We start from the raw sequence: 24,610 nt of genomic DNA on the forward strand, positions 1-24,610 counted from the left end.
AATAATGTCCTTGCTATTTCAGGGACTAGTGGAACTACTTTTGTTACAGTTCTTGGAGAAATCTAATAATTCTGTCAGGGGTCAGCAAACTATGGCTTGTCTCCAAGTCCAGCCCACAGCCTGTTTTTGCAATGCCTACAGGCTAAAGAGTTGGTTTTAAAAAAAGGGGTGGAGGGAGATGCAATAGAGACTGTATATATCCTTCAAATACTAAAATATTTACTATCTGGCCCTTGATAGAAAATGTCTTCCTCTCTTTTGAATATCTTCATCAAGTTGTTGAGATATTAAGAGAACCCTGAAAGTTGTTAACTTCCATATCTTATTCTCTTTGCTTTTCTTCTGTGTATTGGAGCAACTGATAACACAAGCAGATACAATTTAATGGCAGGACAGCTGGGGTTATGAAGGAGAGGATGGGAGAGAGACAGGGAGATCTTGCCCACCCTACCCTTTTTTTTTTTTTTTTTTTTTACCTTTTTCCTTTGAAATAGTTTCACTTTAAAAATTTTTTTATTGGGCGCCTGGGTGGCTCAGTTGGTTAAGCGACTGCCTTCGGCTCAGGTCATGATCCTGGAGTCTTGGGATCAAGTCCCACATCGGGTTCCCTGCTCAGCAGGGAGTCTGCTTCTCCCTCTGACCCTCTTACCTCTCGTGCTATCTCTCATTCTCTCTCACTCAAATAAATAAATAAAATTAAAAAAAAAAATTTTTTTTTAAGTAGGCTCCATGCCCAGTGTGGAGCCCAGTGTGGGGTTTGAACTCATGACCCTGACAGATCATGACCTGAGCTGAGATCAAGAGTTGGATGCTTAACCAGCTGAGCTACCCAGGCACCCTAGAAATAATTTCACATTTATAGAAAAGTTGTAAGAATAGTATAAACACTTTTTTTTTTTTAAGATTTTATTTATTTGAGAGAGAGCGAGTGAGAGGGAAAGTACAAACGGGGAGGGAGGGGTGGCGGAGGGAGAGGGAGAAGCAGACTCCTCTCCAGGATCATGACCTGAGCCGAAGGCAGATGCTTAACTGACTGAGCCACCCAGCTGCCCAAGAATAGTATAAAAACTTTTAAATACCCTTCACCTAGATTTACCAGTTGTTAACATTTTGCCACGTTTGCTTTACTATTCATTCTCATTCTTTCTCCCTCAGAGATACTACATAAAACATACACAGATTTTCCTGAACCATATCAGAAGTTACAGACATCATACCCCTCATACCTGTCTATTCCTCAATATTTCCTTGTATATTTCCTAAGAATAAGGGTATCCATTTACTAAACTACACAGTGCATTTACCAAAAATCAAGCAGGTTAACTTCAGTATGGTATTTAATCTGTGACTCTCATTCAAATTTTACCAGTTGTCCCAGTGACTTTATAGGTTTTTTTTTTTTTTTTTTTTTTTACCCCCTCCTTTAGTTCAAAATTCAATTTAGGATCATTAAGTTTGATTTTCTACTCTTTAGTCTCCTTTAATCTAGAATGGTTCTTCAGACTTATTTATTTATTTAAATTCAATTTGGTTAACATATACTATTAGTTTCAGGGGTAGAATTTAGTGATTCATCAGTTGCATAGAACATCCAGTGCTCATTACATCAAGTGCCCTCCTTAATGCCCATCACCCAATTATCCCATTCCCCCCACCCACCTCTCCTCCAGCAACCCTCCTTTTGTTTCCTGTAGTCTCTTATGATTTGCCTCCTTCTCTGTTTCCATCTTATTTTTCCAGATTTACCTTTTTTAAAAAGATTTTATTTATTTATTTGACAGAGAGAGAGCGTGAGAGCACAAGCAGGGGGAGTGGCAGGCAAAGGCAGAGGGAGAAGCAGACTCCCCACAGAGCAGGGGAAGCCTGATGTGGGACTTGATCCCAGGACTCTGGGATCATGACCTGAGCTGAAGGCAGTTGCTTAACCAACTGAGCCACCCAGGCATCCCAGATTTACTTATTTTTAATGATACTGACATTTTGGAAGAGTACTGGTCGTTTGTTTTGTAGAATGTCTTTCAGTTTAGGTTTTGTGATGTTTCTTCATGATAAAATTCATGTCATGATCTTTTAGCAGGAGTATTAAATAAGTGATATTGTATCCTTGTCAGTGTATCGCATCATGAAACACCATTTTAGCTTAGTAGGTGGTGTTTACTCTGATCACTTGACAAGGTTGATGTTCACTAGGTTTCTCCACTGAAGTGGTTCTTTTTCCTCCTTGTAATTAATAAGTAATTTGTGAAGAGGTACTTTGAGACTATGTAAATATCTCTTCTTTACTAAACTTTCATCCACTTTAGTTTTGTAATCTCTTGCTGGAATCAGTTATTTTTTTGATGACTTGGAAATTGTTATTTTTCTATTATTCCTCTACAATTTTTAGTTCACTTTATACTGTGAAGAAGAGCTTTCCCATTCCGTCTGTCAGTTTGGAGTTAAAATTTTTAGTTTGTTCAAATATATCATCCAGTGTCCTAGATTTGATTAGTGGGACCCCCTTCAAGCCACCTACTATGTCCTTCTGACATGTCCCCATCATTTTTTGAGCACTTTAATACTTTCTGGTACAGCAAGATACTCTACATTGAACTTGTCTTTTCCCTGCTCCAGTACTGGTATTTTTTCCAGTATTTTTTTGGAGGAGGGGTGGCTCTGGTTCCTTTGGTGATGCACGTATCCCTTTTTTGGCCAGTCTGCATACAACTTCATTAACAAAGACCAGCTTTTGGGCAAGACTCAGTCTCCTTATCTTGATTTATATCTTAAGATATAGCAAAAATAGTGAAATGTCAACAATTCATAGTGACTGACAGTAGTATATCCAGGTTACTATGCAAAAAGTAGATGGCAAGTAAAAAGTACTGTTTTTCAACCTAAAAGTATGCTTGCTTGCATAGAAGGATATTTATATGAGGTTTTGAAAATAAGTGTCACATTTCTTCATGATTCTAAAAATGTACGTAAGGATCATTTGTTTGATTTCAAGTGCCAGAAATCAGTGATATGTTCAGTATCTTGTGTCTTTAACCGTGAACCTATTTTTAATGATTTTTTATGAGGTAATATTTATATACAGTAAAATTAATCCATTTAAGAGTTCAGATTAATAGATTTTGGTAAATGTATACAGTTGTATAACTACCAGCACAGTCAAGGTCAGGACAGTTCCCTCACCCTAAAAAGCTTTCTCATGTTCCTTTGTTAGTCATTCCCTTTCCTGGACCCTCCAACTCAGTCAATCACTCTAGTTTTACCTCTTCTAGATAGATTTTTATATAATAAGAATCATATAGTATGTAGTCTTTTATATTTGACTCCTTTCATTTAGTATAATTTTTTTGATATTTATTATTTTTGCATATACTCTTGTTCCTTTTTATTGCTTAGTAGGTCTCCATAGCATATATCTGCAACTATTTCTCTGTTCACTTTTTTATGGACTTTTGAATGTTTCCAGATGTTGGCTATTAGACTTACATATAAGCCTTTGGACATATATTTTCATCTCTCTCGGATAAATACCTAGAATTGGAATTATTGGGTAGTATTATAATTGTATATTTAACCTTGTACTTCCATATGGTTCAATTTAATTTAACCATTTTGTGATACCATCAGCAATGTATAGGAGTTCTAATGTTCCTCATTTTGCCAACATTTGATATTTTAAGTCTTTTTTAACTTTAAACATTCTGGTGGATCTGTAGTGGTGTCTCACTATGATTTTAATTTTCATTTCCTTGTTGATTAGTGATGAACATCTTTACACATATCTTATGTAAAACATTTGTTTGAATCTTGTCTCCATTTTTAAAAACTTAAGTGGTAATAGTTCTTTATACAGTCTATATAAGACTTCTTGTCATTTTTTTCTTTTAAAATTCATGTTTTTATCAAGAAAATCTCGTGCTTTCTTTTAGAAGCTTATTAGTGTTGACTCTTATATTTTGATATCTGATCCATTTCTAGTTAATTTTTCTGTATAGTGTGACTTAAGTGTTGAGGTTTATTATTTTTCGTAAGATAACCCAGTTATTCTAACACCGTCTTTCCCCCTATTAAATTCCTTGGCATCTTTGTTGCATCAGTTGACAATATACCTGTGGGTATATTTCTGGACTCTGTTATTTGCCATTGAACTATATTATCTATTTTTACACCAATACCAGTTTTTTGATTAGTGTATCTTTATGTCTGAAAATCAAATAGTACTAGTTCTCCAACTTTGTTTTTCTTTTTCAGACTTGTTCTGCTAATCTAGGTCTTTCTACATAAATTTTAGAATCAATATATCAATTTTTCAAAAAGCCTTTTAGAATTTTGATTTAGGATTGCATTGAATCTCTAGAGCAATTTTGAGAGAATTATCATATTAGCAACATCGAGTCTTCCAGTTTATGATCATAGTTTATATCATTTTTATATCTTCTTTAATTTCCCTCAGAAGTGTTTTGTAGTATTGCTTCCCTTCAGCCTGAAGAATTTCCTTTAACCATTTCTAGTAGTACAAAGAGATAGCAACTCTGAAGTTGTAGGGAAAAGTATAAGCTTCTTATTTGAAAACATCTTTCGGATATTTGTTTTATTGCCATTCCCAAAAAGATAGTAAAAGATAATAAGAGTATATTATATGGATTGTGTAGGTAGAGATAACCAAGAGCTTAATAAAGAACTTGAGGTCTTTTCTATTGAAGATCCCAACCCACTGGGTATTAAGTCTCCTTTCCTCCTTTGGGTGATGGATCATCATACCACACAGTGTTGACGGCTTCTGCAGCTCTCTCTTCCTTTACCTCTCCTTATCACCTTCACAGCTCCCTTAAAAGAAATTACCTTATATTGGAAAATTGACACAAACTTGTGAGGCTACCAGAAAACATAGCAATTGAAGATAGATGACCTACACTTTCCCTGAAAGCTGTGTACAAAATTAACTTTTACACACACACACACACACACACACACATTTTTTTCATTTATGCCAGCACTAGCAGTTAGAAAATAAAGGAAACATCCTTTTCACCATAATGACAATAAAAATGTAAAATAATAAATAATGTGGGAACTATGTGAATAAACAACAAAATTTTAATTGAGATCCATTAAAGCCCACTTGGATAAATGTAAAGCAGCTCCTAAAAATAAGAAGACTGAATATTTTTAAGGATGTTACATTCTTCCTGAAATACTTTCTAAATATAATGCTCTTCAGATCAAAACCACAATGTCTTCTTTGGGGAGCTGGTGGTAGTGGGAAAAGAGTTGACTAAGTTATTTTAAATATAATCTGAAAGAATAAAGCTAGAATGGCCAAGACATTTTGGAAAATATGAATAATGAATAGGGATTTGCCTTCCCAAATATTAAGACTTACTATAAACACATAATTTTTTTTTTTTTTAAAGATTTTATTTATTTATTTGACAGAGAGAGATAGCGAGAGCAGGAACACAAGCAGGGGGAGTGGGAGAGGGAGAAACAGGCTTCCTGCCGAGCAGGGAGCCCGATGTGGGGCTCGATCCTAGGACCCTGGGATCATGACCTGAGCCGAAGGCAGACGCCTAACGACTGAGCCACCCAGGCGCCCCAACACATAATAATTTTTAAAATATGATACCGATGATGCTTTTTTCAGTTCTTTATTAAGGAGAGAGCTTTTAAAAAACATGACTACTCCCTACTGCAGAGCTGCAGAATCTAACGCTTTGACAGTATATTCTAGGCATATATGCTTTTAAGAAGCTCACAGTAGAAAAAGAAAGGAAGCAGCAGCAGCTCAGAGTAGATTCTGATATGACAGAATCACCTGTGGCTATGAGTAAACCAGTCTAGGAGGACCAATTCCTGAATTCTGAAGGAAACCAGGGGATATAAGTTCCAATTTATATCTCCAACTTTATTCCTATTATGTTCTGAGCCAACAACTTGTTCTTTAATAACTAGGGATAATAACTGTGGTTTTTTTATTTACAGAAAAGTATGTCACATCATTTTGTTATTTTTTTGCCATACCATACGTAGTGACTCCTTTTAAAATTCAGATATGAGGGAGGGGAAATGACATGAATTTACTCTTTTTGTATCTCCTAGCTCTTGTGTTAACTTTATTAGCTCTGTGTCATATGAACTTTTTTGTTCTTGTTGGTTCATTTTGGTTTATAGTGTAATATGTACAGTGAGGGAGGATGATCTATATTTTGTTGTACATCATTGCTATACATTTTTTAAGATTTTATTTATTTGAGAGAGAGAGCTTTATTTGAGAGAGAGAGAGCGCGCGGGCAGGGAGAGGGAGGGAGAAAGAATCTCAGGCCGACTTTGTGCTGATCACAGAGCCTAACGCAGGCTCGATACCATGACCTGAGCTGAAACCAAGAGTTGGACATTTAACCAACTGAGCCACCCCAGAGCCCCACATCGCTGCTATAAATTTTTAACTTGGTGACTAGATGCAGTTGAAAAAAGTATGTGATGTTATGTTATATTTTTCATCTTTGGCTATTATTCTGGATAAAAATAAGCGAAATAACCATTTGACTGGTGAAAATTATTTTAAAACAGCCACTTAAACTCTGGAAATAACTATCTTAAGGGCGTACAGCAAACGGAGAATCTTTGTTCAAAAAAAAAATCTACTAAATCTCAGTAAGAACAGTGGGACTCTGGCATTTGACCCATGACCCACTCCCACCCACCTCACTGAGCTCAGCTTGAGGGAAGCTCTACTCTGAGCAGGAGGAGCAGACTATGGGCTTCTCTCATACCTTCTAGCTTCTTGTTACAGATACTTTCTTCCAGGCAGCTGAGGTCGAAAAGCCTAGTGCTCCTTTCATTCACTCACCCGTTACTCAGAGTGGAAGTCTACTCCAGGCGCAGCAGATTGAGAATACTGAGCTTTGGGCCAGGCATCATTCATAAGGCAGAAGTTCTATGCCAGGAGAGGCAAGTCATCCAGCACCCCCTCTCATAAAGCACAGATGTCACTCTGAGAGAAGTTGGTTATTGTTCCAGCCCCCAGTTTCTGTGCAGTGTCACAAAGGTTCTTCCAAAGGGAAAGGCAGGCTTTGAGAACAGAGAACTCTATAGCTCTCTTAAGGGAACTGACTTTATCTGGAACAGAGCTTACAAAAAGTTGTTGTTGAATATGATGAAGATTTTTGTGGTGAATAATTGAGGCTGGTAGCTCTATAATACTAGTAGCAACAAGTGTGAAATGTCAGACCAGTTAGAATTTTTACCAGAAAAGAGAGAACCAGAAAAAAAAGATAGCTAAAAGAGCCCTCCTGGGATTGGAGTAAGCCTCAAAGACTGGCAAACAGACCTAGCCCCTGCAAAGAGACTCCACTCTTACTGGAACAGAGAGTGGTACAATTTATGCACTGTGGTGTGGCAGAAACACACCAGTGAAACAAATTAGTAGAGGCTACCAGCTGGATGTGTGATACCGCTACAGGCAGAGCAGCAAGAAGCTTCTAAAGGGAAGACCTGAGAAAGAAACTGCCAGAGAGTCTACCTGAACGCACAGTCATTCCTGGTGGACAGGGAGACTGCATGCTCAAGACAGCATCCCCTGAGAAGTGATATCAGAGGCTGCACAGTGCTAGTGAAATAGACTTCAATGACCCTAGAGATAAAGAGGGACATTTTTTTTAATGATAAAAGGGTCATTCTATCAGAAAGACATAATTATATCCTTACCTAACAACAGAGCCCCAAAATGCATGAAGCAGAATGTGACAGCAGTGAGGGGAGAAATAGTTCAACAACAATAGTTGGATATGTTAATATTCCACTTTCAGTAATGGATAGAGCATCTAGGCAGAAGATCAACAAAGATGGAAGACTTGAACAACACTATGTATCAACTAGACCTAACAAGATATTTATATAGAACACCCAAAAAAGAACAAAATACTCATTCTTAACTGTACATAGAACATTCTCCAGGAAAAGACTTTCTGCTAGGCCATAAAAAAATTAAAGGATTGCAGTCATATAAAATGTTTTCCCACTACAGAGGAGTGATACTAGAAATCAATTACAGAGGAAATATGAGGAATTCACAAACGTGGATATTAAATACCACTTCTAAATAATCAGTAGATCAAAGAAGAAATGACAAAGGAAATTAGAAAATATTTTGAGATGAATTAAAAACAAAGCCAAAACATACCAAAACTTATGAGATGTAGCCAACAGCACCTAGACCAGAATTTATAGCTGCAAATGCCTATATTTAAAAAGATTTCAGTTCAATACCCTGTCTTCCTTAAAAGACTAGAAAAAGAAGAGCATACTAAATCCAAAGCAAGTGGAAAGAAGGAAATAATGATTAGAGCAGAAATAAATGAAATAGTATAGAAAAATAGAGAAATCAACAAAATCAAAGGTTGGCTCTTTGAAAAGAGCCAACAAAATTGATAAATGTTTTACCTAGGGCTGATCAAGAGAAAAAGACTCAAATTACTAAATCACAAATGATATAGGGGAAATTACTACTGACCTTACAGAAATAAAAAGAATTTAAGGGATAATGTATATATTAGCAGACTAGGTAATTTAGATGAAATAAGCAAATGCCTAGAAATACACAAACTACTGAAACTGACATAAGAAGAAATAGAAAATCTGAACCAAGCTTTGTTGTGGGATGACATGTCTCCCCCACGCCACCCACCCCCCAAAAAAGACATGTTGAAGTTCTCATCCCTGGTACTTATGAACATGACCTTATTTGGAAATAGGGTCTTTGCAAATTAATCAAGTTAAGATGAAGTTACACTGGATTAGAGTGGGTCCTAAATCCAATGACTGGTATCTTTATAAGAAGAGAGGTTTGGAGACTGAGGCACACACAGGGCAGAAGGGCATGTAAAGATGGAAGTAGAAATTGACTTATGCTGTCACAAGCCAAGAAATGCCAAAGATTGTTGGAAACTACCAGAAGCTAGGAGAAAGCAGGGAAGGATTCTTTCGAAGAGCCTTCAGAAGGAGCGTGGCTCTGTTGACACCTTAATTGCAGATTTCTAGATTCCAGAGCTGTGAGAGAATGAGTTTCTGCAGTTCTAAGCCACTCAGTTTGTGGTAATGCATTACAATAGCCCTAGGAAATTAATGCAACCTAGAACAAGTAAAGAGATTGAATTTGTCATTTTATTTTATTTTTTTTTTAAGATTTTATTTATTTATTTGACAGAGAGAGACACAGCGAGAGAGGGAACACAAGCAGGGGGAGTCGGGGAGGGAGAAACAGGCTTCCCGCTGAGCAGGGAGCCCTATGTGGGGCTCGATCACAGGGCCCTGGTATCATGACCTGAGCCGAAGGCAGACGCCCAACGACTGAGCCACCCAGGCACCCCTGAATTTGTAATTTTAAAACTTTAATCAAAGCCCATGGCCAGACATCTTCACTGGTGATTTCTATCAGATATTTTTGAAAGAATTAATACCAATTCTTCACAAACTTATCTAAAATATAGAGGAACATTTACTCACTCTGTGAGACCAGTATTATTTGAATACCAAAACCAGACAGAGAAGTCCTGAGAAAAGGATACTTCAGACGAGTATCACTTATTTATACCAAGAACAACAATAAAATTCTTAACAAAATATTAGCAAACCAAATCAAACAACATATGAAGACTGTTATACACCCTTACCAAGTGAGATTTATTTCAGGAATGCAAGGTTGGTTTACATTACAAAATCAATTAATCTAATGTAATACAATGCATTAATGGAATAAGTGATAGGAACCACATGATCATCACAATGGATGCCCTCCCCCAAAAGTGTTTGACCAAATTCAACACCTTTTCATGATAAAAACATGCAACACACTAGGAATAGAAGAGAAATTCCTTAGCCTAACTCACGAAAGTACATAGCTGTGGTGGAAAGTTGAACATTTTTCCGCCTAAAATTAGGGACGAGACAAGGTTGTCCACTCTCATTTCTGTGTATTGTATTGTACCTGAGGCACTAGCCTTGGCAATTAGTAAAAAAAGAAACCAGAGTTACCCAGATTACAAAAAGTGTCTATTTGTAGATGACATGATGTTGTATATGGAAAATCCTAAAGAATCTTAACAGCACACTGTTAGAGTTAATAAGTTCAGCAAGGTTGTAGAATACAGCATTTTGAAAAAAAATGGGGGCGCCTGAGTGGCTCAGTCGGTTAAGCGTCTACCCTCAAGCTCAGGTCACAATCCTAGGGTCCTGGGATCGAGTCCCACATCGGGCTTCTTGCTCAGCAGGGAGCCTGCTTCTCCCTCTGCCTCTCTCTTTCTCTCTCATGAATAAATAATAAAATCTTTTAAAAAATAAAAAAAATGGTGGTATTTCTAGACAAATAACAGTGAACAATCTGAACATGAAAATTAAGAAAACAGTTCCATTTACAGTAGCATCCAAAAGAATAAAATACTTAGGAATAATTTTAAGATGTTTAAGACTTGTACACTGTAAATTTAAAAAAATTGTTGAAATAAATTAAAGATCTAAATAAACAGAAAGGTATCTCATGTTCATGAATTGGAATACTTAATGTTATAAAAATGGCATTGCTTCCCAGAATGGCCTGCAGATTCAGTGCATTCTCTGTCAAGACCTCTACTACCTTCATTGCAGAAATTGAGAATCTGATCTTAAAATTCGTACGAAAATTCAAGAGATGCATGAATAGCCAAAACAATCTTATAAAAGAAGAGAGGACTTAACACTTCACAATTTCAGAACTTGACTACAAAACTACTGTGATCAACATACTGTGTTACTGGCTTACAGATGGGAAATGTAGATCAGTGGAATAGAATTGGGTGTCCAGAAGTAAATTTATGGCTAGTGATTCATTTTTTTTTTCAAAGATTTTTTATTTCTTTATTAGAGAGGGAGTGAGTTGAGTGAGAGAGAGCACAAGCTGGGAGGAGAGGCAGAGAGAGAGGGAGAAGCTGACTACCTGCTGAGCAGGGAGGCTGATGTGGGACTCGATCCCAGGACCCTGGGATCATGACATGAGCCAAAGGCAGATGCTTAACCAACTGAGCCACCCAGGCTCCCCTGGCTAGTGATTCTTGACAAAGGAAGTTGGACCCCTTCTTATACCATACACAAAAGTTTACTTGAAATGGAACATATACCTAAAAGGAAGTTCTAAAACTATACATTTAGAAGAAAACATAGGAGTAAATCTTCATGACCTTGGGTTAGCCACTAGTTTTTTAGATATAATACCAAAAGCACAAACGACCAAAAAATTAGATAAATTGAAATTCATTAAAATTAAAAACTTTTGGAGGTGCCTGGGTGGCTTAGTTAAGCATCTGCCTTCAGCTCCGGTCATGATCCCAGGGTCCTGGGATTGAGTCCTGCATCGGGGGGAGCCTGCTTGTGCCTCTGCCTGCTGCTCCCCCTGCTTGTGCTCTCTCTCTCTGTGTCAAATAAATAAATAAATAAAATCTTTTTTTTTTTAAATTTAAAACCTTTTTACTGCTAACAGTAGTAGCATAAATGAAGAGATAAGCTCACTGATGGCAGAAAATATTTGCAAATCTTACATCTGATAATGGACTTACATCCAGAATATATCAAGAGTTCTTACAACTCAACATTAAAAAGGTAGATAGCCCAATTAAACACCAGGCAAACATATGAATAGACGTTTCTCCAAAGAAGGTATTTAAATGACCAATTAGATGTTCAACATCAGTAGTCATTAGGGAAATATAAATCTGAACCATGAGGCACCACTTCTTGTGTACTAGAATGGATGTAATCAAAAAGATAACAAGTGTTCATGAGTATGTGGAGAAGTTATGAGTCATTTTCTCATTGCTGTTGAGAATATGAAATGGTGCACCTGCTTTGGAAGATGGTTTAGTACTTCCTCAGAATGGTAAACATAATTAAGACATGATCCAGAAATGCCACTCCTAAATATATATCCAGGAGAAACGAAAATATACATCCACACAAATATTAAAGGCAACGTTATTTGTATCATAGTAGCCAGAAAGTGGAAACCTAAATGGTCATAACTGATGATTGGATAAAATGTGCTGTATCCATACAATGGAATATTGTTTGGCACTAAAAAGGAAGGAAGTACTGGTACATGCTACAACATGGTGAACCTTGAAAACATTATTTCAGGAGGAAGAAGTCAGTCTCTCTCTCTCTCTCTGTCTCTCTCTCTCTCTCTCACACACACACACACACGAATATTGCACAATTCCATTTATACAAAATATCCAGAATAAGCAAGTCCATAGAAACAAAAAGTAATAACAGTGGTTGCCTAGGGTTGGGGCAAATGGGAGAATGGGGAGTAGCTGTTATGGGTACAGGGTTTACTTCTGGGGTACAGATATGTTCTAAAGTTTATCATGGTGATGGTCCCACACCTCTGTGAACCTACCAAAAAGAAAACATTGAATTTTACACTTCAAATGGGTGACTTGTGTGGTATGTGGTATGTCTATTATGTCTTAGTAAAACTATTCAAAAACAAAACAAATAGGTGTGACTGTAATTAATGTGAGCCAACTGAAAGTTATCTGTATGTTTCAGAGTCCAGGTTGATAAAATTGGTTAAAATTGTTTAATTCAAGAAAAAACAGGTAGCACCTCCCTTACTGAGTGCTATGTTAGTTGCTATGAGTTGATTTAGTAAGACAGTAGACTGAATGCAACATTAAACATGGTTGAAATATAGGTGTTCTGTGCTCGCTTCAGCAGCACATATACTGAAATTGGAATGATACAGAGAAGATTAGCATGGCCCCTGTGCAAGGATGACACACAAATTTGTGAAGCGTTCCGTATTTTTGTGATGAGCACCGGGTGTTGTATGTAAGTGTTGAATCACTAAATTCTACACCTGATATTATACTGTATATTAACTAGCAGGAATTTAAATAAAAACTTGGGGGAAAAAATACACGGTTTGTAAACGTGTATGTAGAATCATTCACTGAAACTACACTGTACAATGCATCCTTCAACTAACATCTTCTCTAAGATTTTCTAAACATGAAAAATAAATACAGATATTCTGCTCAAAGTCTGACTGAACTGACTGAATGTAAGACTAAGGAGTTAAGTACAGTTCATACATGTAATGTCGCATTTTAAAAATCACTAAACGATGATAGTTGAGGTAATTTTATTGGACTCTTTAATTAATATCTATTCCTAATACCTTTTAGATATTAAATCTGTATCAAAATTACATTATTTTGTGATTCCTTTTAAAAAGTTACTTAATTTCTTTAGGCTACAAAAGAGAATGTTGGCAAATACAACTATAGTAAAGGTTTTCATAATGATTTATAACACAATATTTTCTTTTATGTGGCAGACTTAATATGTCATATAGAAGTTATATGGGATGATTATTTTAATTTTATTATGCAAGAGAGTTCTTCATATTAAACTATTTGTAATATATAATTGATGCAAAATGTGTCTTTGCAAAATACTCTTTTGGTTGTGCTATCAACACAGTTTGGATGATGGGGGAATCATAAAAAGCCGGTTGCAAATGTCATTGGGTGTATTTGAAATCTTTAAGAAAATTGTTTGTGGATTATAACATTCTTTCAGTGTCTTGTTTATTACTTCCTTTTCATTGTGTCAAGGCATGTCCTCATTTTCTTATTTAGAAATGGACTTTTAAGTTTTCCATGACATAAGTAAATGCATATGGCGATACATTGCAGTGATTTGAAGTAAATTATATGCGCTGGAACTTAACACGTTAAACATGTACTTTGCTTTTCTTTACACTTTTATTTTCTATTATCATAGTTTCCTGTTTATTAGCTACAAGAGTGGAAATAAGTACAAAGCATTAACAACCTAGTCTAGTGCTCCTGCAGTCTGAGAACAGATTCTGGGAATGTTTGGGATGAGTTAGTTAGTTCAGCATTTTGAAACTTTTTGAACAGGACTTAAATTTTTATATTGTAAACATTTTTAAGCATAAATAGAAATGTTTACCTTTAGAACACGCGATGCACTCTATTTTTAAAGTCTTTTTTCCAGAGCCAGTTTTAACCTATTAATTTCACAACTCTAAACATTTGAAAGCTATAGTTTATGAAATAGTATTCTAGGGACAGAATTATAAATTTAGATAACTTTCTCTTTGAGTTTTCCCTTCTTGAGAGCTTGTTTGGAGGTTCTAGCAGGGGAGTGCAGCTACTCGTATACCCTTGACCGTAGAACGGTCCCCCTCTATCGGGGAAGGTCGTCCTCTTCAACCGAGTGCGCAGCTTCGGGAGGGACGCACATGGAGCGGTGAGGGAGGAAGGGGACACCCGCCTAGCCAGCCAGATCAGCCGAATCAACCCTGGCGATCAATGGGGAGACAGATGTCGCAGCCAGATCGCCCTCACATCCTGAGTTTTCCCTTCTTATGGCCCTTTTAAAAATGTTTGTTTTGTGTCTGGAAAAAACATCTTGAATTTGGAGAGCAAACATGATTCTCAAATAATATTTAGGGTTTAAGGTATCTTTTTGTCTGAGTTGAATTGTGTGTGAACTGTTGCTATATAGTGTAATAAGAACCGTTATATTTGAAGCTCAAGAAAAATTTTCCTTTAGTAATATTAGCTTAATTAGAGTTTATCTGTAAATTTTAAACATAATTCATAAGATAAATAAAAACCACCCGAAGTGTATTTTTACATTCACTTTGCTTTTTGTGGAGATAACTTTTATTCTGATTTGAAGTTTTAAAATATTTTAATTGTATTAGACTGATTTGTCTTATCTGTTACTAACATTTGTTTTTGATTTTGCATCTGTGCTTTTGATACTGAATGGGGAAAGATCTTTGTGCAAATATTTCACCAAATATTTTTACAGGGACACTTAGTCGGTCTGGATGAACCAGCTTCGGGAGCTGGGCAAGAAGCTCTGCTTAAACAAGAGCAAGCAAAAATCATTCGATTCGAGAGACAAGCAGAAGAGTTCCTCAATGCAGTCTTTTATAGAAAAGGTTGGTTCTAGCGAAGAATGGCGTTTAGCAGCATCTGCTTGTCTTATATTAATTTCCTTAATTTTAATGTCATTTTTTAAAAGTCACTTTAAAAAATATTTATCTTTATTGATAATATACTTTATATTCCTTTGGTCAAGTTAAATTTGGAATAGGGTAAGGCAACCCCTCTCCCTCCTTTTCATTCTGAAGTGATTGTGTCTTGTAAGATTTTATTAGTTAAATAGTTCCTGAAAGTATTATGAATGTCTGAAAATTCTAAGGTTTCAGCAGTACAGTGTTTTCTCAGACAAATATTCTTACATAGTTAGTTTTAATCACAGATAACCATAAAACCCAACTTCTAAAATAAAATTTTAGTAATTCCTCACTGAAATTCATTTGTAAAGAAGAGGTTAAGTTATATCTTAAAATTAGATTTACAGCATTTCTTCCTTGATATAGTCTTCACTCAAATTTCATTGAATTATTAAAATTGGAGAAAGAAATTCATTATTATACAATAAAACTTATACCCCATATGTTGGAGGTGGTATTTAATAGCTCTACCTTTTAGATTTTTCAGTTTTTCTTTCTTCTTGAAACTTTTGTAGACATGTTTCACATTTCTTTTCTCTGTTCACAAAGCATAATTTCCATCAGTCAAGACCTTCAGGATGCTTCCCTCCGTGATCCATTCTAGTGAAATCTTTACCTTCAAGAAATTCTTTCTAAATGGATTTGTATTCCTTAGTTATGTCTTTCCTTTAGTTCCAAGATGGAGATTACTGTGAGAAGTTCTAAAAAAGTTTCCTACAAACTCCTCATAATCCTGAATATTCCTTATTTAATCTTCAGCAGACTCAGTGATTCTGCTTTCTTTAATATTTTTTTATATGTTCTAGTTTACACCTCTCGTGCTCCTGGGAATTTCCTACTTCCCTCCAAAGTTAGAAGGGTGATTTTTACCTATACACTGGTTGAAAGTCTGATAAGTGCTATTCTAATTGGTTGTTTACAGTTGGAGACCAACTGATGTTCTGCTTAATGTGGTCAGTATTTTCAAAATGGAGTATGAAGTTAGGCATCAAATAAAATTAAGGAGTGAAGAAGATTATTGTTTTCAGAGGCACTTTTTTTCCTTCCATCAGATCCCTATGCAAAATTAAATCTTTTAGTACATCCTCACTTCTCTTTTCATCTCTCTAGCACCCTCTGACCTAAAGCTCCCAACTGAGGCTCCCATGCCCACTTTATCTTCCCCTTAGAGTATCCTGAATTCTAAAATTATGTTCAAAATAGTAATTGACTTAGTTTTACAAACATTGATTATTTTATTAAAGTAATTCACATTTAAAGTGTAAATGACAGATCAGTTCTGTCAGTTTTTTTGTTTTTTGTTTTTTTAAATTTTTATTTATTTGACAGACAGCAAGAGAGGGAACACAAGCTGGGGGAGTGGGAGAGGGAGAAGCAGGCCTCCCGCCGAGCAGGGAGCCCGATGTGGGGCTCGATCCCAGGACCCCGAGATCATGACTCAAGCCAAAGGCAGACACCCAATGACTGAGCCACCCAGGCGCCCAGTTCTGTCAGTTTATTAACAAAATAAAACATCTTTACAGCTCCTCTGCTGTTCTCTACTTTAGAATGTGTACTGAGTCATGGGTCTCTCCCTAATATACATGGAGAAAGAACTTTTCATCTACTCTTTGCTTACAGGGAGTTAATAAGGTCAATCATAAGCATATTCCTAAAGAGAATTCTAGCCGCTTTGTCTATTTCTGTCCCTTGTCATGTAGGAATAACTTAAAGTTCTTAAAAGTTTTCTTATTTAAACAAACTTTTGGGCACATGAGGGAATTTTTACCTCCAAATCAGGGTTAGGGTAGACTTCAAGAGATGAGAATACTCTGAAATTGTATGTAAAGTTAAATTTGTGTATTTGTATACTGGCATATGATGCTCAGAAAAAAGAACTATTGCTTTGTTATTGAAGTTCCTTCCTCCTTGTTTTATGCATTAATATTGTTATTTTTAGATATGGTATTAATCTTCATGAAAATGTCTTAACGATGACCATTAGTACTGTTCAGGTTATACCAAAAATGTGTAACATGAACAGATATGACAGGCAATTTAGTATGAAGGGGATTTTTTTTTTTTTTTAATAAATAGCTCAGAGATTTGGATTTAGTTGTTACTAAGTATTGCAAATGAATGTTTTTTGTTTGGGGGGCGGGGCAGCGGGAGAGAAAGAATCTTAAACAGCCTTCATGCCCAGCTTAAGATCAGTGAGATCATGACTTAAGCTGAAATCAAGAGTCAGATGCTTAACTGACTGAGCCACCTGGGCACCCCGAAAATTTTATGTTTTAAATAATTACGAAAGGTACTACAAGCTAGATAGGGACATAGATGCAATTAAAGTAAGCTTTTGTGATATGGACTCTATAATAAATTGCAGCTTACGAACAGTGTACCTTCTACAGCTGTCATTATTCTTTCAGCTTGCTTTGTCACTTCTGTTAGAAAATTTGATACTTTCCTGAAAGTTGGATTTTTTTTAAAAAGTTATTTATTTTTAAATTTAAGATTTTGAGAGCGAGAGCATGCGTGCACACATGCATAAGAGTGGAGGGGAAAGGCAGAGGGAGAGGGAGAAGGAGAGAATCCCAAGCAGACGCCACGCTGAGCGTGGACCCGACTCGGGGCTCCATCTCATGACCCTGAGATCACAATCTGAGCTGAAACCAAGAGTTGGATGCTCAACTGACTGAACCACCCAGACGCCCCAGATTTGCATTTTTAAAAACACACAGGTGGCTGGTGATGTAGCATTTACTTGTTTTCCTGGAGTTTTAATTTTGATTTGATTAGTTGTTTTTACTTGACTCCGTTGTGTATGTTCCCCAAGGCATATCTAGGTTTATAGAAGTTGTGTTTTAAGTAAGTGAAAGAATGAAATGTGTTCAGGAAACTTCAAAGGATGTAGAAATTCAAATGGTAGAGATGTCATCAATTTGTGAATATGAATTGTGTTTTATGATTATGTTCTTCATTCAAAAAAGAGGCAAGACAGACTGCAGGCATTTAAAGCTCAGAGGTAGCAATTTATGGTCTTTATCCTAAAATCTCTGACTCTTCACAAATCTCTTTAATTATATTTATGAATCTAATTAAACACAGACATCTCATAAATTCATTTTGCTTCCTATTTGGAAACGTTCTTCTTTATGAGTTACTGGGGATAAGAAGATACACTAATATATTAAAACTTGAAATTATATGCAGTCTTTCATTTGGAGGATGGATCTTAAGTGGAAAGCTAAATGAATATTAATAAGAATATTCAGTGGGTAGAGAGATTTCAAAAAAGCAGTGTGTGGCTAAAATGTTTATTAACATTTAAGGAACTTGTCAGTGGTTGCAATAATTTCTGAACCTTACCTAATTGAACACCTTAATTCTTAAACCATCTAGCATACTCTATAGAGAAGAAACGTCAGGTTAGAAATACTTGTTAGTAGAACAGAAATGTTACTGTTAAAGCAAACCTTATTAGACTTCAGAGAATTAAATATTCTGACTTTAGATTATCTTCTGGTATTGAATGTTATCTTTCAGGAAAAACAAAATTGTTCTTAGGAGTCCCATAAGGTTTTGATGATATGTGTATGTGTGTTTACTGTGGAGATTTTAGATTTTAATAGTAATAATCTAAATTTATAAATCAACCTAATTCCCTTCCAGCTCCAACTGTATTATGGGTAATTTACCTTCTATAGCTAAATCTTTAAAAGACCAAGGAAACTCAGGTTTTCTGAGAACTGTCTTCTAAAATCTCTGAAGTGTGGTGAAGTAAAGGTCACAAGTGGACGGAATATTAAGAGCACAGGGAGAGTTTTATTTATTTATTTTTATTTTTTTAAGATTTTATTTATTTATTTGACAGAGAGAGACACAGTGAGAGAGGGAACACAAGCAGGGGGAGTGGGAGAGGGAGAAGCAGGCTTCCCGCAGAGCAGGGAGCCCGATGCGGGGCTCGATCCCAGGACCCTGGGATCATGACCTGAGCCGAAGGCAGACGCTTAACGACTGAGCCGCCCAGGTGCTCCACGGGGAGAGTTTTAATCAGGGTTCTACCACTAACCATCTATACAAATTTGAAGAGGCCACTTATTCTTTAGACACATTAACCTCATTTGTCTAAAGAAAAACAAAACTTGATGAGTATCGATTGATTTAACTGATCCATTTATTACTCAACTAATATGAGTGCATCCTTTATGCCAGGCACGATTAGGTGCTGAGTGTACAGAGGTAAACAAACATAATCTCTGCTCTTGAGAAGCTTAGCCTCCCTGAGAGTGTGGTAACGGTGGAGGTGTGATGACATATTTATACGGAACATTTCCCTTTTATTTTCCCCCATTTGTCCCTCAAGGTCCCTTCCAGTGCTAAAAGTTCTTTGAGTTAATGAATTCATGTTTTAAAATTAACATTGATTAGAAATTGATAACTTAGGTGTTTATTTCATTGCTTCCGTAGCTATTATGTTTAATGATTAGTAGAGTGTATTTAAAGAACTCATGGAAAATATACGGGCTTAAGCTTTTGAGATTTGGCATTTAAACTCCTGGCCTAGGGGTTCTAAAATTGTGGTCCCTCGACCAGCTTCATCTAAAAACTTACTAGAAATGCCAGTCCTTGAGCTCACCCTAGAATTGCTGAATGAGTGACTCTGGGGATAGGACCCGGCAATCTGTTTTTATAAGCACTCAAAGTGATTCTCATGAGCCTGAAAATGGGAGGCTATTGCCCCAGTCTATCATGGATCTTATATTAAATATCTCCTTTTATAATTTTGATATGCCTTCAGTCTTTAACAGAAAGTAAATTAAGCACTCATGAACTGAGTAAGTAATCCATTCTTCAATAATTTAGGAAGAGGTAGCTGAGGAGGAAAGGTCTAGGAAAAACCAGAAATGATCTCTAGGTGGTAAACAGGAGGGTAATTATTTCATAAAAGAAGGGTTTGAGATTTCTGTATCAGGTAAGTGATTCTTACCCATAAGATATACTATTTGTTATCCCTTTATTTAATTTCATAATATTGAGGGGATGGTGTTTAGAAATGATTTTATGAAAATTTTATTTTTAAAAATCTGGAACTCAAGTTTTTAGAGATTAAAAATATAATTCTGAGAGGGAATACTACTTTTAAGATATTGCATTATAAGAAAAAAGATAAAATGAAATTTTATGTTTGCTTGAAAGCTGTCTTTTTTTTTTTTTTTTTAATACATTGTCCCAATTTAAAAGTAAATAAATCTTTGTTTACAGACAGTCCCTGGGTCTCCGACCCCAATATTCCCCTAGTGGCCCGTGAGATCATGCAGCGAATGATCCAACAATTTGCTGCTGAATATACCTCAAAAAATAGCTCTACTCAGGACCCCAGCCAGCCCAATAGCACAAAGAACCAAAGCCTGCCGAAAGCATCTCCAGTCACCACCTCTCCCACGGCTGCAACTACTCAGAACCCTGTGCTCAGCAAACTTCTCATGGCTGACCAAGACTCACCTCTGGACCTTACTGTCAGAAAGTCTCAGTCAGAACCTAGCGAACAAGGTATGGTTTGATGTCAAGGTCTCCTCTGTCCAATCAGAATACTTTAATTTGGGGAGAAAAAAAATTATTGGCAAGTAGGGCACCAGTAACAATAATAGGATAAAAACTAATGTGATTCTTAAATTATTCCTGACTCTGCAGTGATAGAGAAGAAATACAGATAAAATGGCTACCTTACGTATCAATAGTTCATAGTCACGATTAATGTACCACCCAGGAAAGTTAGGTGGATACAGTTGTTACTGATCTTTAATTTACTTGATATTTATGTAAATATTTTATACTTTCCAAAACTTTGCCATAGCCATTGTTTTTAAAACCCCTATGAAAAATTAAGTTTTCCCCCTATCCACCAGTGTTCTAGAATTAGCACCTGAGAAATAAATATGTCTTATTAGGTAGAAGTTATACACTGCAAATGAAATTATAAGGCAAGAATGTGTATTGTTTGCATTTTTAAAAAAGAAACTCCTGGGGTTGGATATAATGAGGAAGACATTAGACACACCAGGTGGTTCAGTGTATTCAATATTTTATAAATACACAAACACATCCATATGTGTATATGCTGTAATATGAACTAATCTTAGAATATTTCCAAAAGGTAATTTTAATTTTTGGATGAGGATCCTAATTAAGGGAAAATTTGGTTTAAGAGGTTATCAGTTTTGCTTAGCACATATTTCTTGAATTTATGAAAAGTTTACTGTCTTAAATAGATTAAATATTTTTGTTGCTTTGTGATCTCATTTTACCTTTAATTTCACAAAGATGAAGTGAGCATTTCAATTCTGCCATTGCTTGACCCATTACAGATTGTAAATTGGTGATGTCTATTCTAATGAGATTCCTTGTCATAGAAATCTTATAAGGGTGTACAGAAAGTTATGAGATGTGTAGATTTATTGGTGAGAAATACAGGTTCATTTTGCAAAAAGTTTAATTTGTATGAAGAACCTCTTTGAAAGGACTTTCTTTTGCTTATTTTAAGTAATTTAAGAGGGATTTATACTTAATGGACTGGCTTTAGTTTATTAAAAAATGTATTTTTGAATAGTAGTTCTTGCTCTTTTCCTGTTTCTGGGTAATGAATAGCAATCACAATCTCAGAATTCTGAGATTTCCTAGTAGAACTCCTCATTGTCATATGTTCACATCGATCAGTGTACTTTTACTTTCGGTTACCAAAAGCAAAATTGTGCTTTTCTGTGCTTTTTCTTTTTGTTGAGGTTTATCTTTACCAAAGATTGGTAGCTTCCATTAAAAAACTCCTTGCTCAAAATATTGCATTAAAAACTTCAGGTTTACAATAGGAGAACGACCGCATAGAGGTTGTATTTAAAGTATTAATAGTGGAGATTAACGTATAAAGATGCTACTTAGTCTAATTTAACTCCTAGTTGGTGCTATGCTTAAGAGATATGTTGTACTGACAGTATGCTCTTGTCAACAGAAATTTAAGCTAGATGACGGGATTATAGTGTATAGTCTTTAAGTGAAACAAAATTTTTAAAATGATATTTCCCAAATGACTTTTCATGTGTTTGCAATGAAATCACAGTATATTTAGTATATTTAAGTAGACTTAAAATATATTGCCTGTTTGATTAGACAGATTTGGAAGTCTTTAAATAATAGTGTCTTTGGCAATATTTTAAGCAGTGTATTTGCTTATTAGATGTCTAATTGGGTTAAGATGTCTAATAGGACACTTTGTTCTATAAGATTACAGTTATATTTTTAGAAATATTAGTGACCCTAAAGGACAACACTTACTCTGTATGAGTGTGGGATTTTTGGTTTACAAACTCAGTCACATATTTATTTCTAACAGCATGAAATCAGGAGTGATAGTGTCTTCAGACACTAGTCGTATGTTGGTTCTATATTGGGGCAGTTTTTAACATAACTAGATAGAAAGTCCTCTCTGCTGACCAACTGAAAATCAGAAGCATGGAGTATTAGCTTGTTTTGTTAATTTTGGACAGAATGGCAGCTTTAAAAGTTGTCCAGACAAGGAGTTTTCCTTTTTAGACATGTCTATGAGGGAACAAAGTCTTTGTGGGAAAACAAGGTCTTCTAATTTTATGTTTTAACAGTAAAAAAAAATGGCTAAACATCTAGGCTGTCATCAGTATCAAGACTATTTCATTCTTCTTTCTTTCCCTAAACTTTGCTCACTAGTTTGTAATATCTTATTAATTTAAAAACCTTGCCTTTATAGATACCAAGAAGGGAATTTTGAACCTCTGCAGATTTTTTCCAAAAGATTGAATCCAAATACACATTTTTTTGCAGATGTGTCTGAAGAGTAATTAGGACACATGAAAATTATAAACAGTTAACATCATTTTACAGAATATTTTGTATATACATATTGTAATTTAACCATATAAACTTACATTTTAAAATGATTTGTGTTATATAAAATTTTCTAAATCCAACTTTTATGTACTTACAGTGTTTCAGGTAGACTTAGCTCTTGAGGAATTTGGTTTTATAATTTGTATGATGTGGCATTAAAAACTCACGTGCTTTGATAAAGGTAAATTTAGAAAATGTAGTCTAATAGTTCTATTACAGAACTTCATACTGTGTAAACTGCGATTTCTAATATCTCACTATATCCTAACATCTTCAGTGATATGCTGTACCTTTTCTTTTGCCCTACTGATAAAATATTTAACCCTTGGAGATACTAGATATAACAAGCTTTGCTAAACGTATGTCACTTTAGGAGGGAAGATAATCCTGATTCTATTAACGAATTGACTTAACTCACATATATGGCTAGTGTATCTGCATGGTTGACTAGGCCTATTGCTTTGTCACTTTTGGTCTGTTCAGTCCACATTTGTTCCTAGTTTTTAATATCCTCAGGTGTTTGTTTGTGTCTCTACAGACGGTGTACTTGATCTGTCCACTAAGAAAAGTCCGTGTGCTGGCAGCACGTCCCTGAGCCATTCTCCAGGCTGCTCCAGTACTCAAGGGAACGGGTAAGGGAAAATATGTGTAGCCTTCCACAGTTTTATAGGAGACACTTTATCAAAGATTGGTGCAAATCTCCATTATATGTTTTTAAAAAAATCTTCAGGGGAACCGTCTTGTAAGTGGGCCTGTAGTAAGTTACTTAGTCCATCTCTCAAGTAAAAACACAATCTGTGAAGTCCAGAATTGACTAGTGTAGATCAGTTTTGCCAGATCACTACAGATAGTGAGTGAATAAAAATATGGCAAGAATGTCTTCGGCCTTTTTGTTGTTGAGTGTTTGAGAGGGGGAAACCTAACCTGAATAATTCCAGGGCTCAGATGTAAGGCAGTATTATGTGTGCTGAAGTTGTTGAATGAAAATTGGGCTCCAGTACTTAACTTGGTATCTCTAATGGAGTGTGTGGGTATGTGGAGGCTGTTCACTTTTTTCTTGTTTGTTTTGGTTTGGTTTGGTTTCATTTGTTGATTGAACTGCAGTTTTAACTCTGTGTGGCAGTTCAGAAAATGTAATTGTATGTATTTTTTGTTCTTTAAGTGGTTAAGACTATAGATGTTGGGATAATCATCTTATGCTACCAAGACATTATTACATGCTCAGTTTTGATAACTCTTAGCAAAGTAAAGTGAATTTTCTGACCACCTAATTTTATAGTGTAAGAATTGTCTTAATTCTCCTCTACATGTATAAATAAGCCACTTAGAAAAGTCAGGTATTAATGAAGACATTTAAATACCATATTGGGAAGGATTTCCATAAAATTGTGTTGTAACCAAAAATCAACTTCATATATGAAAAGTAACTTTGGTAAGTTAAATTAGTTAATATGTAGGTTCATTTAACTTTTAGAATACCAACATAGGGAAGTTGTTTAGATGTTAAAGGAGTAAGTACACACTAAATGGACTAACCTTTTTCAACTTTCTCTTAATTACCTTCAAATTGAAGAATTCCTTTGCTGACTTCTAAAATGCTGCCTTTATTTTCTCTAAAATTCCATCATT

At 35.6% G+C, this 24,610-nt stretch overlaps 1 protein-coding gene and 1 non-coding gene across 7 annotated transcripts in view; both read left to right on the forward strand.

The window, feature by feature from the left end:
• The window catches only part of LCOR (ligand dependent nuclear receptor corepressor), a 142,399-nt gene that overhangs the window by 79,180 nt on the left and 38,609 nt on the right, over positions 1 to 24,610 (forward strand). For 5 of the 6 annotated variants that reach the window (XM_032432371.1, XM_032432372.1, XM_032432377.1 and 2 more), the window contains 3 exons: positions 14,875 to 15,007; positions 20,330 to 20,617; positions 23,520 to 23,613. The exons of the other annotated variant lie outside the window; for it this stretch is intronic. In XM_032432371.1, the coding sequence (XP_032288262.1) occupies positions 20,380 to 20,617; positions 23,520 to 23,613 (332 nt within the window). In that variant the 5' untranslated portion in view covers positions 14,875 to 15,007; positions 20,330 to 20,379. The remainder of the gene's footprint in view (positions 1 to 14,874; positions 15,008 to 20,329; positions 20,618 to 23,519; positions 23,614 to 24,610) is intronic. 6 annotated transcript variants of the gene reach the window in all.
• On the forward strand, positions 12,726 to 12,832 carry LOC116649621. Its single transcript, XR_004302702.1, has one exon. It is a non-coding gene; the product is annotated as a U6 spliceosomal RNA (small nuclear RNA).

Source organism: Phoca vitulina, unplaced genomic scaffold (genome assembly GCF_004348235.1).
Source record: "Phoca vitulina isolate PV1807 unplaced genomic scaffold, GSC_HSeal_1.0 scaffold48, whole genome shotgun sequence".
Lineage (NCBI taxonomy): Eukaryota > Metazoa > Chordata > Mammalia > Carnivora > Phocidae > Phoca > Phoca vitulina.